The sequence below is a fragment of the Brienomyrus brachyistius genome, chromosome 8 (assembly GCF_023856365.1).
Source record: "Brienomyrus brachyistius isolate T26 chromosome 8, BBRACH_0.4, whole genome shotgun sequence".
Taxonomy (NCBI): Eukaryota; Metazoa; Chordata; class Actinopteri; order Osteoglossiformes; family Mormyridae; genus Brienomyrus; species Brienomyrus brachyistius.
Genome location: NC_064540.1, coordinates 29,072,254 through 29,089,842, shown reverse-complemented (window position 1 = coordinate 29,089,842; position 17,589 = coordinate 29,072,254). Strand labels below are relative to the sequence as shown.

The window sequence follows — 17,589 nt, the reverse complement described above, 5'->3', positions numbered from 1 at the left end:
TTTACCTGACCAGGATCTTCACTCGTGGGCTCATTAGAATCCTTGCCGACAGAAAGATTCTTTGCAGCGTCTGCGTTTCAAATAAGACACAGTAACACAGAAACACCCCTCCAGATAATTACTCTTCAGACACAGTACATTCACTCTGCACGAATCCCTCAATACACTGAACTTCCTAGCAGCTTCTAGCAAATACCAATGAGACAGGACACTGCACAAATTCAGTTTGAATTGAAAGATGGCCTGCAGCCACAAAGCAATATATTAACCAAGACACATTTCAGGAGCCTATAGAGATATAAGCAGAGCCCAAAACTTCTATTTTTATAATCTTACTTGAAAAACAATGTTCAACTATTTGGATATGATCTGTAAATACCACTAACGACAAAATCCTAGCACCTACTTCCCAGTTTATAATTACTCACATTAGAAATTTCCTTGCAGAAAGATATAGTTTAAGTGAAAACTAAGTAGCCACCACTAGAATCCACACAAAACGCAAAAAGAAATGTGTGTGTGTGTGTATTTTTTATATATATATATATATATATATATATATATATATATATATATATATATATATATATATATATATATAAATTGCTAACTAACCAAATTTACGACAAAAAAAATCTATTAACTGGAATAAACCACTGAAGGACAATGTAAATGCTTTGTGTAGTGAAATAAATTTTTTTATAAGATATTCCAAGTTATATTCAATATATAAGTTATATTCAACCATATAACTGGATAATACAGGGATCTCATTTACCTAATATCTATCCATTTTCCAAACTGCTTATCCTACTGGGTCACGGGGGTCCAGAGCCTATCGCGGAAACAATGGGCACGAGGCAGGGAACAACCTAGGATGGAAACAACCCATCGCAGGGCACACTCACACACCATTCACTCATACATGCACTCCTATGGGCAATTTAGCAAGTCCAATTAGCCTCAGCATGTCTTTGGACTGTGGGGGGAAACCAGAGTACCCGGAGGAAACCCCAGGGCAACATAGGGAGAACATGCATACTCCACACACGTGACCCAGGCAGGGACTCGAACCCGGGTCCCAGAGGTGTGAGACAACAGTGCTAACCACTGCACCACCATGCCGCCCCCATTTACCTAATATGATTTTTTTTATTAACTTTTATTAACTTCTTGATTGCAGATATTCCCTTTTAAATTAAAAGGCATTGTAACAGCAGGATTTACAAAAGTTTTACTATTATTAAAAAGACACCTGCTAAATTACGTAAAAATTTAAAAGTAATTTAGCAATTGGTACATTACTCATAGCTACCTACCCAGCTAAGATATAAAATGTATTAAATACATTATTAAAATAGATTACAAGTGTAAAGGTTGAGTATCCGTAAGTACCAGACTGTACTGCAAGACAGATTTCAGTGCCAGTTCAATGCATGAGCTGTAGACTGAAATATTTACCCTCTGGTGCTCAGGCAACAGAAGCATCATTGCATTTCACGTGCCATCAATAGTTAATGTTACACTTACTCTGACGTCAGCAGATGCCTACCGTGAACAATTAATTAGAACCATAAACACTGTTCAAATCACTGTATCTCAACGGTCTAAAGTGTGGCTGTTTTTCCCTCAAAATGATTCTCACACCAGGACTGGGTTAACTTTAAGCTAGAAGTCTTGTTTGTCCAGAATTTAGGTAAAGAACAATCCTCTTGGACAATCATTACTTCTAGCTTTAAGTTAAATCGATTTACTGCAAGTTGTAGGTTATCGATTAATTAGAATTTTTCGTTCCGGGCGATGTGTAAAAAGAAAGTTGTGATTTAGTTTAAACTAGCAAATTAACATGGAGCTTGAAAAGTTCAAAATTTTTTGAATATGAAAAAGTTTTTTTTTCTCCACTTCCTAGGTTCCAAAAATGACAGCATGCCAGACCGCTCTGCCAAGCCCCCACACCCTCACAGATACCAACACACAAATCAAGAGAGCAGCACATGTCAGTAAGAGAGGAGCTCATCTCAAAAACTGCCAGCAGCTTCTCTGTTGTGTGGAAGGGTTTTGATTATCCAACGTTCAACATAGAACAAACCACTGTCTGTTGTAATGTTTATCAGAAATCCGTGGCTACTAAAAGCAGCAGCACATCAAACTTATTTCAGCATTTCAGACAAAGACATACAGCTTAGTGGCTAGAGTGTATAGCTCTGCAAGATGCTGCAAGCTAGCAGCAGCTGCTGAACGCCACCTAAAAAGCAGGTAACAATAGCAACATGCTTTTCACGAGATATTTCATACAATAAGAAGGGACCCCAGTGGATAGAAATTACAGATGCAGGGATAGATACAGTGTGGGAAAAAAAAAAACAATCGATCCCAGGAGTTAAAGGCAAAAGTATTTTGCTGAAGTAGCCCTGCCCCAACTAAATAGCAGGACATGTGGAAAAAACTTGTTATAAAAAAAGCTAATCTAAAAGATGCCTTTGCTTTTTTTTTTTTAAAAAAAAAACAAATCGTATATTGGGTAAAGGCTGAAAAGAAATCGTAGACTTTATTTTTAGGCCATATCACCCAGCCAACAGCAAGTTAACCCAGCTAACTTAAAAATCGTGTTTCGCAGAATTACCCCTGGGGTAATATGGTTCAGTATGAAGGCTATTCCCAAGGTATGTCATGTACTTTTTTGTTTACCAGTTTTACCAAATTTATGGCAAAATCACTTATCTGCTCAAAAAGCAATGTGTTGCTAGCTACTTGACAATGGTAGTTATGCTTTTTAAAGTCTAGAGCTTGTAGACCACATTCGAACAAAAACATGTTTTTCTTTTTCGCCGTTATTTCATGTTCACTAGTCAGAATTATTTAGAATGTCACGGAAACAAGATAAAATCATTAGAGATTTGCTTAAATTAAACATTTTATACCTATATGAACCACACTACCAATCTTTGTCCCTGAAGGGTGTGAATGGGGAATTATCTACTGGTAGTTTTTGCAGTGTATATCCAATTCAACTTGTAGATAAAGAATGACAATGATCACTGGAACCTTACGGATTTAGAAACACTGATTTCAGTATGCGGTGGTGCCTTGGTTTGCAAGCTTAATTTGTAGCTTGTAATCCAAAGCACTGAAATATCAAAGCAAATTTTAAGAAATAATGGAAACTCCTTTCACAACCCAAAAATATAAAGATGATTAATACAAAATATAAAAATAAAAATACATAAAACAAAATTAACCTGCACTTTTACTTTGCAAAGAATCGTGGCTGGCATGAGGGACATAAGAGAGGGGAGAGGAGAAGGGTAATTTTGTAGGATGACTTTCAGTATAACTAACGGAATCACTGCTAACTGTTGGCTTACTGGAATATTTTTCTTTTTGTGCCACTTTAACAAGGAACCTATCCAATGACAGCTGCTTTTGCCTCCTTTCTGATTTTGTGGAAATGTGATATTGCATTGTCGTTAGCCTTATTCGGGTGGTGCTGGCAGATAAAGCGTATACATACTACTCGAATTGCAAGACCTCGCTCGTATATCAAGTAAAAATTTATTTTAAATTTTTATCCGTCTTGCACTTACAGACCAAGTTACTTGCAATCCAAGGTTTTACTGTATTTTGAGAGGTCATGCTTTGTTATAAATGTTAATAAACAAAAAGGCATATTTTGCATGGCAGCCATTATAAAACATGATACAATATCATTATTTGTATGTTATTTTGATAGGAAAATAACTGATAATGGATATAAAGTTTTATATTTATATATATCAAAATAATTTTAAGACGATATAAAAAGTCTAGAAACTGTTCTTAGGATTCAGGAAAAGTGTGTGTGTGTTTGTGTGTATGCAAGTAAGAACGAAACATCCCTTCTTTCTACAGATCTCGGCATAGTGTAAGGCTATGTCAGTGCATTCCAAAAAGTGTGCAGTTTAAAATAAATACTGCAAGCAAACTGATAACAACTAAATTCAGATGAAGACTATATGCTAGGGCAGGGACGATTATTCGATGTAATCGACGATGTCGATTATAAAAATGTGTTGACGTTTAATTTTATTGTCGATGTGTTGTGTAAAACTACATAAATGTTTTGTAACTGCAATGCACCAAGTGATAAGCTAAACATACTGTAAGGGAAAGTACTTAATCCCCTGGGGAGCACGTTAACGCTGTCCTCTTAAGAATCACGCAATAAAACAGTCTGCTAATAACTGAATTTTACTGTCCACCTGATGATCTCTTCGCCACTCCAGAGCTACAATATTTCATATATTGGACCTGCGGCACGGTTTTCATTTACAATACAAAGTTATTCTGCTAATAAGCTGGCTAGTTGTTTCACTGCTGGCACCATTAAAACTAAATCAATTATAGACTGAATTCCGATATAGATTTGTCTAATATCAACAGTACCAGCAGTGCAGCACTATTTTGTAAGGTATGCACTGGACAATCATATAGCACTTCTCTCATAAATATTAATGAGACAACTCCTACCACCCAGCAAGAAGGAAATTTGCCGCCTCCTCGCGCACGAGGCAACATGGCTGCATCTACCAGCAGCGCTCCGGAGCTTCTAGAGAAACACGCGGCAAAACAGACTCGCATGCAATCTTCCAAACTCTGGGAATACTTCAGTCATGACACCTTTTCTGCACCTCTAGCTGATGTTAATGACGCTGTTTCAGCAGTTGTATATTTTCTGTTTACTTATTCTTTAATGCAAGAGTGAGACAAATTATTGTTTACAACTACTCTTACAAACAGTAACCTAAATCGTTCCCTGCTCACTGAAGTAAGCTTTTACTTGTATAAAATACTTATTATACTTGAATATAACTTTGCTAGTGTTTGTTAAAAACATGTTCAACAGAAACCCCATTGAATCTCTTAAGATTTGACTTTTTTGTTAATAATGCTCTAATGCTTAAGAAATGTTTTAATAAATTGAAATGTTAATGAGAATTTCAGATTTGTGTGGGGTGGAGGGGTGAATTGTATTAAATGACTAACTCGAAAATAATTGCTTATCAACAAAGTTATCAGATCAGTCAAAATATTTGACTAATCTAACAACTAATTATCGAAAAAATAATCGTTAGACTAATTGTGTAAAGAATAATCATTCGGGACAGCACTACTATAAGCGCTCTCTTGCTTTCTTTCTCCGTCTCTCTCTCTCTCTCACACACACACACCATGGAGCCAAGTTACAGTGCACAAATGCCAAATAACATTTTGGTTAGTACTATTCTGTCTTATGTTGACCAAGCGAAGCAGAAAAGAATTGGTTTATACACTCCAAAATTGTAACCAAGCTTTTGCAAAGAAAGACACTTGCAAACTTGACCCAACTGATGCTTTCATCCAGACAAACCATTTTAAGAAATTACACTCTGAAGTCGACATTTCTGATCCCCCCTGCAACAACATTTCTACTCTTTCAACACCTAGTCAACTTACTAAGCATATCAGTATCAATCAACTACACAATGAGCAAGACTGGCATTTGGATAAAGTGACAGCCAGGTTTTTGAGAGAGAAATACTGCACCTAATATCCAGTTTAAATGATTGAAATAAAATTCATGAAATGATACAAACTGAAAATAAACCCTGTTGCATCACAGAAGAAAAATAGTCTTACTGAGCTTATGATGACACAACAAGGGACAGATGCAAAACAAAGTAAAACAAACAGAAAGTAAAACCCTAGATGTATTCAACACGGATGCCATTCTGCTGATATCATGGAGTACCATGCTGTTGAATAACTAAAGAAAAAAATATACTCTCCAAAATTGAAATGTACTCCCGCTCTTCTAAGTTACTTTACCATGGAGAGATTTGGCAGTAAGAGCAGACAACCAGGATCTAATAAAAAGCAGCATTAAAAATCAGTTAAGAGATAGATACTTTTGCATCAAAAAACAAAGTGACATTATCAAAATACATGCACCACACAAAAAAACATAAGAACATGAGTACGAAAGACATGTACAAACTGAATCACTGAAATGCAGCTTACCGGCATTATTCAGAATGATTAAGTTCTTCTTCAGCATCTCATACACTGGACTGCAAATATAAAAATGATATTCTATCAATAACCAAAATCATATGTAATTCTGTGGAGGTAAGGCATGTGAACATGTTCCCACAGACAGTGACTCACTTTGGGTTTTTGACAGAGAAACTTTCAACTTCCAGTAGCTCTCCAAGAGGATCATCCTGACAGTGCACAATGTGCTGCCTCTGCTTGTCATAAAGCTGCTTCACCATGATGTACTGACCCAGATAATGCATCACCTGCCCCGCACCCCAAAAAGAAGCAATTAACTTAAGATTTTCTTAGCAATGACAACTAAATCAAAAACAAATTTCTAAACTCTTAAAGTAATTGTAAAAGTTTTAAATTACTGGTCAAACTAAATAAAAGCCTGCTTTACCATTTGCGCTCACCTCTTTTAGTGTGAATGTTTCCCCTTGGGCCCCAGCCAAACATAGAAGCTGAAGGAGCGCTGCCTTGGGCTGGACCTACAGGATAACAGAAAAAAAATCAACAAAAAACAGAATCAAATTAGTGGTGTAAACTGCAAGTTGATTTGATTTTGCAAGAAAGTTATTTGATATCTGGCAATATTTGAAATGCTACTGCAATACTATTCGATTCAATACCGCATAAGCGATATTTTCAATAAAGTGATTTTTTTTGCCTAATATCATCCTTATGGAATCCAACATATTTCCATATTAGTGACCAGGTCTTGTTTGCTTTTCTCCTCCTGTTAAACTTATAATTTGCACCACACTGTTTATGACTCAAATGACTACAATTGGCTAAGGAAACTTTGCGTTTTTTTTTTTACACATACTACGTATTAGATTTCAAACTACAGAACTTGTTTTTAATGGCACAAAACACAAAAAACAGCGGTCGTAATTAATCCTCAGTAAAGTATGCTCAGGAAAATGACTTTTTTTTCTTTTCTTTTTTTACCTGTGTCCCATCTCCTGGTAGTAGCCTACATGCCAAACTTGATCCTGGATACTGGGATGCGTTTGATAGTGTAGTCATATTGGGCAGTGAGATAGCTCTGGAAAATTCATAAAAAGGAAAAAAAATTGTTAAATTGGTATCATTGTAGTAATAAGCGTTTATCAAATTAAAAAAGGGTACCATTGTAACCGGAAGATTCACTGCACTTGAAATGACAACTTGACAATCATGTATAAAACGTGGTATGAAATATTACAGTATGAGTTTCTGAACACAAACCACGAGAAACTAAAGTAATTAAATACCAATTTTATGTTTTTATGAACAACTGGGTATCAGGTAGTTACGTACCTTTAGAAGCATACTGCTACGAGTCTGTAATGGGTGTAATTCGTAATTCGATCTGTACCTTACGCCACGTTGACTGATGGTTTAATTAACAAATAAACGAATAAGCTAACCAGTCGGCTTGTATTTATCTTTATTTTATACCATACGATATAAAAAAATGGTGCAACCACTTACAGCGAAACAGAAAGTTTATATATCCATTTCAACTACTTCCGCGCTACTCAATACTGGTAAAACGGATGTCATCACTGCAACACTTTAGAGCAGGGGTGACCAAGCTTATCCACAAAGGGTCTGTGTATGCAGGTTTTTTTGACAGCCTCTAGGGCAGCTCTTCAAACCTAGGTGTGAGGACTTTTTAGCCAATCAATTCTCTAATTAGTAATCTAATTAGGGACCTGCAGGCAATACCTGCATACACAACGACCCTTTCTGCATAAGACTGGCCACCCCTGTTCTAGACGTAACAAACGTAGTATACAATAATATATTACACACATCTTGCACCTTATGCAATTCACATATATGCATTTTAAAGTTAAATAACAAGCAAAAAAAAATTCATTGTACGAGGACCATTCCGTTGCTGTAAGTGACGTGATTTAGTCAACGTAAATCGCGCTTATTTTCCACCTCTATCCACGCAGCAGAGTTAGCATGCGTGGAACATCAGAACACACAAAACGGCAATAAGACAACGTTCATATTATTGTATACGTTTGAGTACATTACTTTAGCATACAGAATTTTTCAATAAACGTTCATTTTATTTGCTAAAATAACTGATATCATAGTTCGCTGCTATATAGCTACAGACAAGAGAACTAACAGTAATTCAGTGTACTAAGCCGTCTGATTTTTAAGACAGTGACTTACATGATTAAAATCGCATTTCTACTACATTGTAACATCAATCCGTCTGGAAACTGTTCAAATTAATGCAAATGATTAGACATATAGGAACAACCACCTAACTATGAATGTCATGCGTAGTTCAATTCTGTCTAAGAAAAACGGCGCTCGACTATTAGCATTCAAGATGGTAGATTAAATCTTCCGGGTCACTTTTAAAATGCCTGACGGTGATTGGGCAGAAACTCACTCTCGGCAACGTGTCTGTGCCACGGTCTCGGGCTACACGATGGATTTAGGAAATTTAAGGCCGCCTTCTCCCTGTGTTTGTTTTTTTCTGCTTAGTTGGTGGGCAAATATATAAAACAGGCCTATCATAAAGCAATGAAAAACACTTTAAAGTGTTTTTTTTATGTTTCATTAGAACTGAGCTGTATATTAGTACTTAGCTGTATATTAGACCATGGGAAAATGTTCTTGTATGAACTTTGTTCTTATATATTGAAAATGGTAAATAGAACATTTTTCATGAGCAAAAAACACCCTTTTGGTGACACGGTTTAGCTGAATCTATGTAGTATTTCAATCAAGTATTTTTTTCCTTTTTGTCATTTATAGATTTGGTAATAGCTTTGTTGTGAAAATTAAACTGATTATCACAGCATTGGTGGACAGAATAAAATGCCAGAAACTGAATACTAGTTTGGTTGTAATTGCTGTTCTACTCTCAGTTGGTATAATAATGAAACATGAAAACTCAGTAGCCACAGACTTGGGTGGGAATCAAATAAACAGCAACCATTAACTTTTTGTTATATTGTGATGATATTACGTTGGTGGACTACAATTACCATGCGCGGACTGTTGTCTGTGGATATTGTTGGTTGCGCAGTTGGCGACAGGAACGTTTTGGTGTGAGCGTTGAATAAAAGTTGCTTCACGTAAAGCCCTTTTGGAGTTAGCCTGAGTAAATGATATATATAATTCACAATTTTGTGAGGGGTGGGTGAGGTGGCAAAGGACAGGATACCATTCTGCAGTTTCATTAGCCCCATGTATCTCCTTTTATTGTTACTATGCCATTTTAACTCTGCTACCTACTACTCCAGCTCTCCTTCTGCCATCTGGTCCTTCTCCAACTGACATCTGCACTGAAAACTTTAATCTGCTCTTTTCATTTATCTCCCCATACCACTTTCAATATGTGCTATTTAAATCTGGATTAGAATTATCATAATTGTTTAAAACAATGTAATTACTGTGTCAATAATTTAATCCGTTATATTACTGTATCATTGAATGAGACAGGAAACAAGAAGACAGGGATTGAATTTTAATTCTTTCAGTTACTGAGGTTATATAATAGATGGTTTACCACTCATGAGGCATGTCTTTGTAATTGTTAGGAATCTCCACCAGCAAGTGGTTTGTCTTGATAGTCTGTTCTGCAAGATGGCATCCATTTAACATAGCACAGCCATGGGGGCCTGCTGGGAGGTGTTTGTGATGTTTATGGCCTTTTCTTCTTATGTTGCTTCCATTTATTTGGGTTATTACAGCAATGATGTAATACATTTATTTGATTAATATTGAATTATTTTTATTGCCCTGCTATCCTTGTGGTTAGCAAGTTTTGCAAGGTAGCAGGTGGAAAGGTACAATAAATGAATTTAGTTTTATATATTTACGTTGGAATACAGTACATGGTCTCCATTAGTACTTCTTACTGAGAGGAGTACTAATTACAGGAGTTTTACATTACATTACTAATATTCAATGGGGGCAAATTTTCCAGACTGAAAAGGATAGATTTGCTCACCAATTCAGTCCTTAAGTTGATGCAAAAGAAAAACAAAAAAAAGAATGATATTAAAACATTCACATTTAACTATTCCATTAGCAATAAATATATGTTTTCTTGAGATTACAATACAGCTGGTTAATTGTAAATAATTTAATTGTTTCTTACAATGTGGTTCATGTATAGAATAAAAACATGTTTATGAACGTGACACATCTTCTCCAGGATGTACTCCAACCCTATACTGCTTGCGTGAATCGTCACAAATTTACTTTGTATTTGGTGAATCACTCCTGCTCTCTGTGTGTTGTGATTATTGGGTTTCTCTGACAGTACAAAAACCACAATTAAGAAAATTGTTTTTAATGTGTTTGTGTTTATGAGCATATGTATGCCCTGCAGAGGAGTGGCATCTTGACTAAAGTGCACTTCAGCCTCAAGTGTCAAGAGCAGCATGGTTGGTGTGGTGATTTGGTGGAAACAAGTCAATTGTGTTTAATCTCGATAAAAAAAAAAAAAGAATATCTGATCAGTTTTAATTTCATACAGTGATGGCATCTAGTTGACTCCTAAGGGAGTGTTCTGGGCATGTTAACTGGGTGGAGCCCCTAGATCAGACCCAGCATATGCTTAGAGCATTCTCAGTAGCATTTGGGATTTCTGGCCATTGGGAGTGTGAGGGACCAAATGCTTTTGTAGTTTTACTACAGAAAATAGAGTTTTTTTGACCCCCAAAAACACAGGCAGTTGACAAACCTCAACACCTTAATAACAGGGCCCATGCAACAGGTCAATCAACAACAAAACTTAATATCAGAAAGCAAGATGTTAACTGAAACAAAACTGACCTTTTTGTAATGAGACATCAGGGAACATATATAGTGGTTTGGCCAAACCAATTAACACACAAAAGGGGTAAACCAAATGAACACTACATACAACTAAACATAAAGCAAAACACAGCTAAACTCCAAATCTCCTCTTGCCATGGCAGCAAATGATTCAATCCAGCTCCAGAGTTTTTTTTTCCTCCGCCCTCTTCCACGCCTTCACACCAACTAGGAAAAGACCATCCCTCACAACCAAAGTAATTACAAAATCAAAGGATTTTTTTGGCAAACACTGCACACAAACCCTACAATGTCAAAATATGTACAATGCATATAAAATATAAGGGGTAAAGCACATCAACTGAAAAACTATGCATTGTTATTCTAAATAAAGCAGTTTGATTAAAGAAAACATATACAAGTACAAAGCCATGAGAAAATGTTTGAGATCTTACTCTGTATCTCTGTAGCCATCACAAAGAGTGAAGACTAACCTACAGTACTAGTCATGTTGCTACCATGATCCTGGAAAAGCAAACTGAAATGTCATGGATGGGTAAATTAAAAAATTCAACACCAAAGATAAGTCAACAAGAACACTTGGAGATGGAAAACTTGTTATCTAATGGAGACAGTTTGTGTTGTAGAGGTGAAATGACTTACAGTGAAGTGGTTCAGACAGCACTGAAAGCACAGAGCAGTTGGATTTTATTGAGTAAACAGATATCCCCTTCTTCGATGCTTGGTCTGCTTCCAGGGCTGCTCTGGCCAATGACTTTTTATGAGACTTCCCTGGCAACAGTAGCAAAGCCATTTTTTTTGTTAATACATGATATGGAGAATGATATGTAAAAGAACGCTGTGGGTGCATTCAAAATCACATACTTGTTTGCTAGTAAAGTTGCTTTGTAAGCGGTACGTCTGAATCCTCAGTATGGATGAGACATTCTGTGAAATTCTGAAGTGTGCAACAATATGGACAATACACCAGGGGTGTCTCTATAAATTCTGGACCCCCTGACAAAATGTACAATGTATAATATATACAGTACCTGTTCTCCGTCCTCCTGAGTCTGCAGAAGGTACCCCAGCTCTGGAAGACATCCTGTGTGGTCCCTGTTCCAAAGAAAGAGTGCTCCAAGTCCATTAAGGACTTCAGACTCATTCCTCTCACATATAATACTATTCCTGAAATCATTATCTGCTGGTGTGGTACCTTCTGATTGGAAGCATGCTAATATAATGCCCATATTCGAAAAAGGGGATAGAAGTAATCCAGCAAACTATAGTATATAGTATCAAACTCAGTATCAGTTTAACTGGCATTACTGGAAAAATAATGGAAGCTATAATCCAAGTGAAAATGGTAGATTACCTGGATTCAAATAACATTCTGAGGGATAACTAACATGGATTTAGGAGAGGTAGATCCTGTTTAACTAATTTTCTTGAGTTCTTTCAGGAAGCTACAAGAGAAATTGATCACAAAAAGGCCTATGATGTGATATACTTAGATTTCCAGAAAGCCTTTGATATTGTCCCCCACAAACAGCTCTTGCTTAAGCTCAAGGCTGCAGAGATTTTAGGAACTGTAGCAACTTGGATCGAAAACTGGTTAACAGATAGGAAGCAGCGAGTAGTTATTAGAGGGACAATGTCACAGTGGGCCTGCGTTCATAGTGGGGTACCGCAGGGTTCAATTTTAGGACCATTATTGTTCCTAATTTACATTAATCATATTGACACCAATACGTATAATAAACTGGTTAAATTTGCAGACGACACCAAGGTGGGTGGTGTAGCAGATACTGATCTAGTAGCAGAGAGGCTACAACAGGATCTTAATTTAATTAGCGACTGGGCTGATACCTGGTAGATAAAATTTAACATACAGTCCCTGACAAAAGTCTTGTCGCTTATCTATTTTGTAGAAACACCTGCTATTAACCTGACTTTTAATTAATCAATTGATGTTACAAATAGCTCATATGAAAAGCTAAAACCCTACCAAATGATGTTTAATGCATTGAAATGAAGTAGTTTCACTGAAAAAAGATTTATCATTTAATCAAGACAGAAAGGTCCAATTTTGGAAAGACAAAAGTTTTGTCGCCTATACAGAAATCGACCAAATGTACTGCAAATACAAAAATATGTCAGCAAATTAAGTAGTGGTGCTGTGAGATCCAAATTTAATATCTTGTATGACTTCCATGAGCTTGAAGGACTGCATCCATGCGGTTTGGCAAGGATTCATACAATTTATTGATGAAGTCATCAGGAATAGCAAAGAAAGCAGTCTTGCATGCCTCCCAGAGTTCATCAATATTCTTAGGTTTCATCTTCCATGCTTCCTCTTTCATCCTACCCCACACATGCTCAATGATGTTCATGTCTGGTGACTGGGCTGGTCAATCATGGAGCATCTTGATCTTCTTCGCCTTGAGAAACTTTGATGTGGAGATGGAAGTATGTGTCTTTTATGGTTGGGAATATAAAAGATAGCTAAGATTTCTTGGTATGTCAGACTATTGATGTTGCCTTCCACCCTGCAGATCTCTCGCACACCCCCATACTGGATGTAACCCCAGACCATGATTTTTCCACCACCAAACTTCACTGTCTTCTGGGTGAATCTCGGATCCATGAGGGCTCCAGTAGGTCTCCTGCAATATTTGTGGCGACTGTGGTGTAATTCAACAGAAGATTCATCTGAAAAATCCACCTTCTGCCACTTTTCCAGCGCCCATCCTTTTAGCAGGCTGTGGGCCTTGGCAAATGCCACACGGTTTTTCAATTGTCTTTTGTTTAGTGCTGGCTTCTGGGCACTGATTCGACCATGGAGGCCATTTCGAGACAGAACTCGACAAATTGTTCTGGTTGACACAGGGACTTCAGGTGACCAGGTCTCGTGGAGCTCTGCTGCAGTGGAAAATGGGCTGGCCTTGGATTTTCGAACCAACAAACGGTCCTCTCGAGCAGTTGTCTTGCGGGGTCTGCCTGACCTGGGCTTGTCAAAAACGTCTCCAGTCTCTTCAAATCTTTTTTTTATCCGCTGTACTTGACGCTGAGACACATTGAAGGTGTCTGCCACATCAGCAGTGGATCCGGTCTTCAGCCTCTTGATGATCAACACTTTAGTCTCAGGGTGAATCTTAGGCATGTTTGCAGAGGTCTAGTTGCAGTTGATGTGAAGGTCTAGTGTAGTGGGGTTCTTTTTATACACACCTGAGACCTACTTGATCCATTATTAGTCACAGGTGAAGCTCATATGACAAGGCGACAACACTTATGTCTTTGAAAAAATTGACTCAATGGGCTTTACCAAGCTTTGAATATTAGAATACTTTTTGACAGTTTCGTTTTGCACTGAAACATTACTACAAAAGCTGTTGGGAATAAAATGAGCCATTTCTTGTAAAACAATCTTGATTAGAAATATATTTCAGCGGCACTTGAGGTCAATTTGTACACAAGCGACAAGACTTTTGTCAGGGACTGTAGATAAATGTAAGGTAATCCATGCAGGGAGCAGAAATATAAAATGCAGATATTTTATGGCTTCCACTGAAATAAAGGTAACTCAGTGAGTATGTTGATGCTTCCATGTCCCACTCTTGCCAGTGTGGAGAAGCAATAAAAAAGGCCAATAAGATGTTGGGTTACATCTCTAGCTGCCTGGGCCCGTATTCACAAAGCTTCTTAAGCCTAAAAGTTGCTCCTAGTGATGAAATTCTAAGAAAAATCTTAGAATTATGGCATTTTCCTAGAATTTCCCCTTAAATTTAGGATTAAATCTTAGTAAAGATAAAAATGATTCACAAAACATCTTAGTCCTAAAAACAGCTCCTAAGGTAAAATTTGTTAAGAGTAGAGAGGAGGACTTTTAAGAGGCTTAAGAGTTTCTATAGCAGAGGATAAAATGGCGGACAGAAGAAATATTCTCCAAACACTGAATGATCATGAGTTAATTAAACGCTACAGATTGGATCATGATGGGATAATGTTTGTGGTCGAACTTATTAGAGATGCGCTCACATCTCCCACTCAACGTAGTAATGCCATAACACCAGAAATGAAAGTGATTACAACACTGAGGTATTTGGCAACTGGAAAAATGCAACAGTGCAGTAGTGATGACTTGTGTCTGTCACAACCTTCCATCAGCAGAGTGATCACACAAACTATTGAAGTGCTTTCACAGTCTCATATAGTGAAACAGTTCATTTCATTTCCACTGGACGTTCGCACTCTGCAGGCTCACAAAAGGGCATTCATGGACATAGCGGGGTTTCCCGGTGTTGTTGGTGTAATTGATGGGACACACATCTGCATAATCACACCATCGGAAAATGAAGATGTTTTTGTCAACAGAAAGAGGTTCCACAGCATCAACACGCAACTTGTTTTCAGTGCAGATTACAAGATTTTAGACATTGTTGCAAAGTGGCCAGGCTCAACACATGATGCCAGGATACTGTCCGAGAGTGGCCTGAAACAGCTTTTTGAAGGACATTATGTGCCAGTTAACTGTCATTTGTTAGGGGACAGTGGCTATCCATGCAAACCATGGCTCCTCACACCGTACCTCCGCCCAGACCCAGGACCACAGCTAAACTACAACAAGTACTAAACAGTAGACTAACAGTGAATCATTGTGCATGAAAATAAAGTGTAGTTACAAATGTGCTCGAATATACCACAAACAAGAGAAGGCTCTTTAATCAAACATATCCACATTATTATTGAGTACATTAGGCCACCTTAACTTATATCTTTTGATATTTTCTCTTTTAGAGCCCACAAGAAAACACGTTCAGTAGTTGAGCGGGGTATTGGCCAGCTGAAGAGGAGGTTTCATGTGTTGCATGGAGAAGTGCGCCTGTCACCAGCTAAGGTCTGCAAAGTCATTACAGCCTGTGCAGTAGGGGTGAGAGAAAAAATCGATGCATCGATGCATCTTTTTTCTTTCTCTAACGATTCAAAATCGATTCTCAAAGATTCAGAATCGATTCTGTGTTCTATCAAATTGCGACTGCACGCCGGAAAAATAAACATTACAACGCTCGCCTCTTACATATGCTGCTCTTCATTTGAACAATGGACAAACTACATCCTGCACCATCAAATTTAAAATCGACTGTGTGGCAACATTTTGGATTTTGTGAAGACAAAGAGAAAGGGGTCGTTGATAAAAGCCATACTGTGTGCAAAGTCTGTCGCGCCAAATGTAAATATTTCGGGAACACTACTAATATGAAGAAGCATATAACACGGTTCCACTCAGAGCTGCAGGAACGGACTTCGGTCCCGATCGCGCCCAGCGCCGGTTTCACTCAAAGGACCCTTGAGCAAGTAGCAAAGCTTCCATCCAATTCTGAAAAAGCAAAACGAATTACACGGTCAGTGGCGGGTTTCATTGCCAAAGATTTGGCTTTACTCTGTAATGGAGAACGAAGGATTTCGCTCAATGTTACAGGTGCTTGAGCCAAGAAATAGTGTGCCGTCACGACGTTATTTCAGTGACACTGCAATACCCACACTCTACAGGGAGACTAAAGCTCAAATTTTAGAATCAATAAGTAATATGGACAGGATTGCAATAACATGCGATGCATGGACATGAATTTCAACAGACTCGTATGTCACCATTACGGCTCACTACATCACGGATGAGTTTAAGCTCGCGGCTGAAGATAATTCTAAAGGTTCTAAACAAAAATAAATAAAAGACATTCCTTCCTTTGTTAAAAGGTTCTAAACAAACTGAAAACAACACATTTGTTGATTTGTTGTTACAATTGTTCTTAGTAATTGTTCATCCTGATATAATTTTGTTAAAATAAAATCAATAAAAGTCTTTATTTCACTTTGTCATTTTAAAAATTGAAATACTGTCAAACAGAGATTCTAACTATGAACAAAAAACATATAATTTAAATTTTAAATTAAGCATATTTGCAAAAAAATGTATATGAAGAATCGTTTTGGAATCGGATCGTGGATCCCAGAATCGTAATTGGATCGGATCGCGAAGTACCTAAAGATTCCCACCCCTACTGTGCAGTGCTTCACAACATCTGCAAAGTACGACAAATCTCCGAACCTCTCGAAAGCAGCCATGGTAACAGTGATGAAGGTGATTGTAATGAATATGATGAAGACATTCAGTTTACCCAGGGGAGAGACATGTCCCAGAGTGGGCTTCGTCACAGAGCTCAATTTACAAATTTGCATTTTAGGTAAGTGACAGTAACTGCTGTCTGTAGCCCATTGAACAAATATTCCATACAACTATAGTTGAACACAAATGCTGTTATAAAGACCACATGACCATGATACACTTTTTATTTTTCATTCTTTTTACATTTTAGCAGCTCAATTTTTAGCTTATAATACTCCTCCTGTAAACAGAGAACTTTTTTGTGCTGTGTGAGAGTATCAATTTCGATCTCCAATTTTCTGTCCAGCAGGGATGGTGTTGAGGTGGCTGCAGCAGGCTGGCTTATCTGATACACTGGCCGAGGGTCACACACCTGCGACGTTGACGGTTGCGCTTCCTCTGATGGTTCCATGCTGCAAAAAATGCAGAAAACAATTCTTTTGTTTATTGTTTTGTTTGTTGTTCACATGCGAGTGCACAAAAGACGGCACATTGTCTATATATTAAACAGCACTTGTTCTTGACAAATAAAATTTGACTTGAATTTGAAATGTCACATACACAGTCATACACAGTCATACACT

The 17,589-nt window shown here is 37.5% G+C and overlaps 2 protein-coding genes across 4 annotated transcripts in view; one reads left to right on the top strand and one right to left on the bottom strand.

Moving 5' to 3' along the window:
• mdm4 (MDM4 regulator of p53) overlaps positions 1-8,404 on the bottom strand; it is a 44,099-nt gene extending 35,695 nt beyond the window's left edge. Inside the window, exons 1-7 of one of the 3 annotated variants that reach the window (XM_049022557.1) lie at positions 8,236-8,404; positions 7,360-7,432; positions 7,009-7,105; positions 6,471-6,545; positions 6,184-6,317; positions 6,037-6,086; positions 6-70 (exon numbers count right to left, since the gene is read on the bottom strand). In XM_049022557.1, coding sequence (XP_048878514.1) covers positions 6-70; positions 6,037-6,086; positions 6,184-6,317; positions 6,471-6,545; positions 7,009-7,086 — 402 coding nt within the window. In that variant the 5' untranslated portion in view covers positions 7,087-7,105; positions 7,360-7,432; positions 8,236-8,404. The remainder of the gene's footprint in view (positions 1-5; positions 71-6,036; positions 6,087-6,183; positions 6,318-6,470; positions 6,546-7,008; positions 7,106-7,359; positions 7,433-8,235) is intronic. The other 2 variants (XM_049022555.1, XM_049022556.1) reach the window with 2 other exon arrangements.
• Positions 8,405-15,118: 6,714 nt separating this feature from the next.
• LOC125747816 (putative nuclease HARBI1) lies at positions 15,119-16,329 on the top strand. The gene is made up of 3 exons (XM_049023323.1): positions 15,119-15,468; positions 15,640-15,761; positions 16,322-16,329. Exons 1-3 carry the CDS (start codon positions 15,119-15,121, stop codon positions 16,327-16,329), a joined length of 480 nt encoding a protein of 159 aa, XP_048879280.1.
• The last annotated feature ends 1,260 nt before the right edge of the window (positions 16,330-17,589 follow it).

Coding starts and splice junctions, on each gene's coding strand:
- LOC125747816 (XM_049023323.1), top strand. CDS start 15,119: ATGGACATAGCGGGGTTTCCCGGTGTTGTTGGTGTAATTGATGGGACA. Junction 15,469..15,639: donor CCACAGCTAAACTACAACAA/GTACTAAACAGT, acceptor TTTCTCTTTTAG/AGCCCACAAGAAAACACGTT.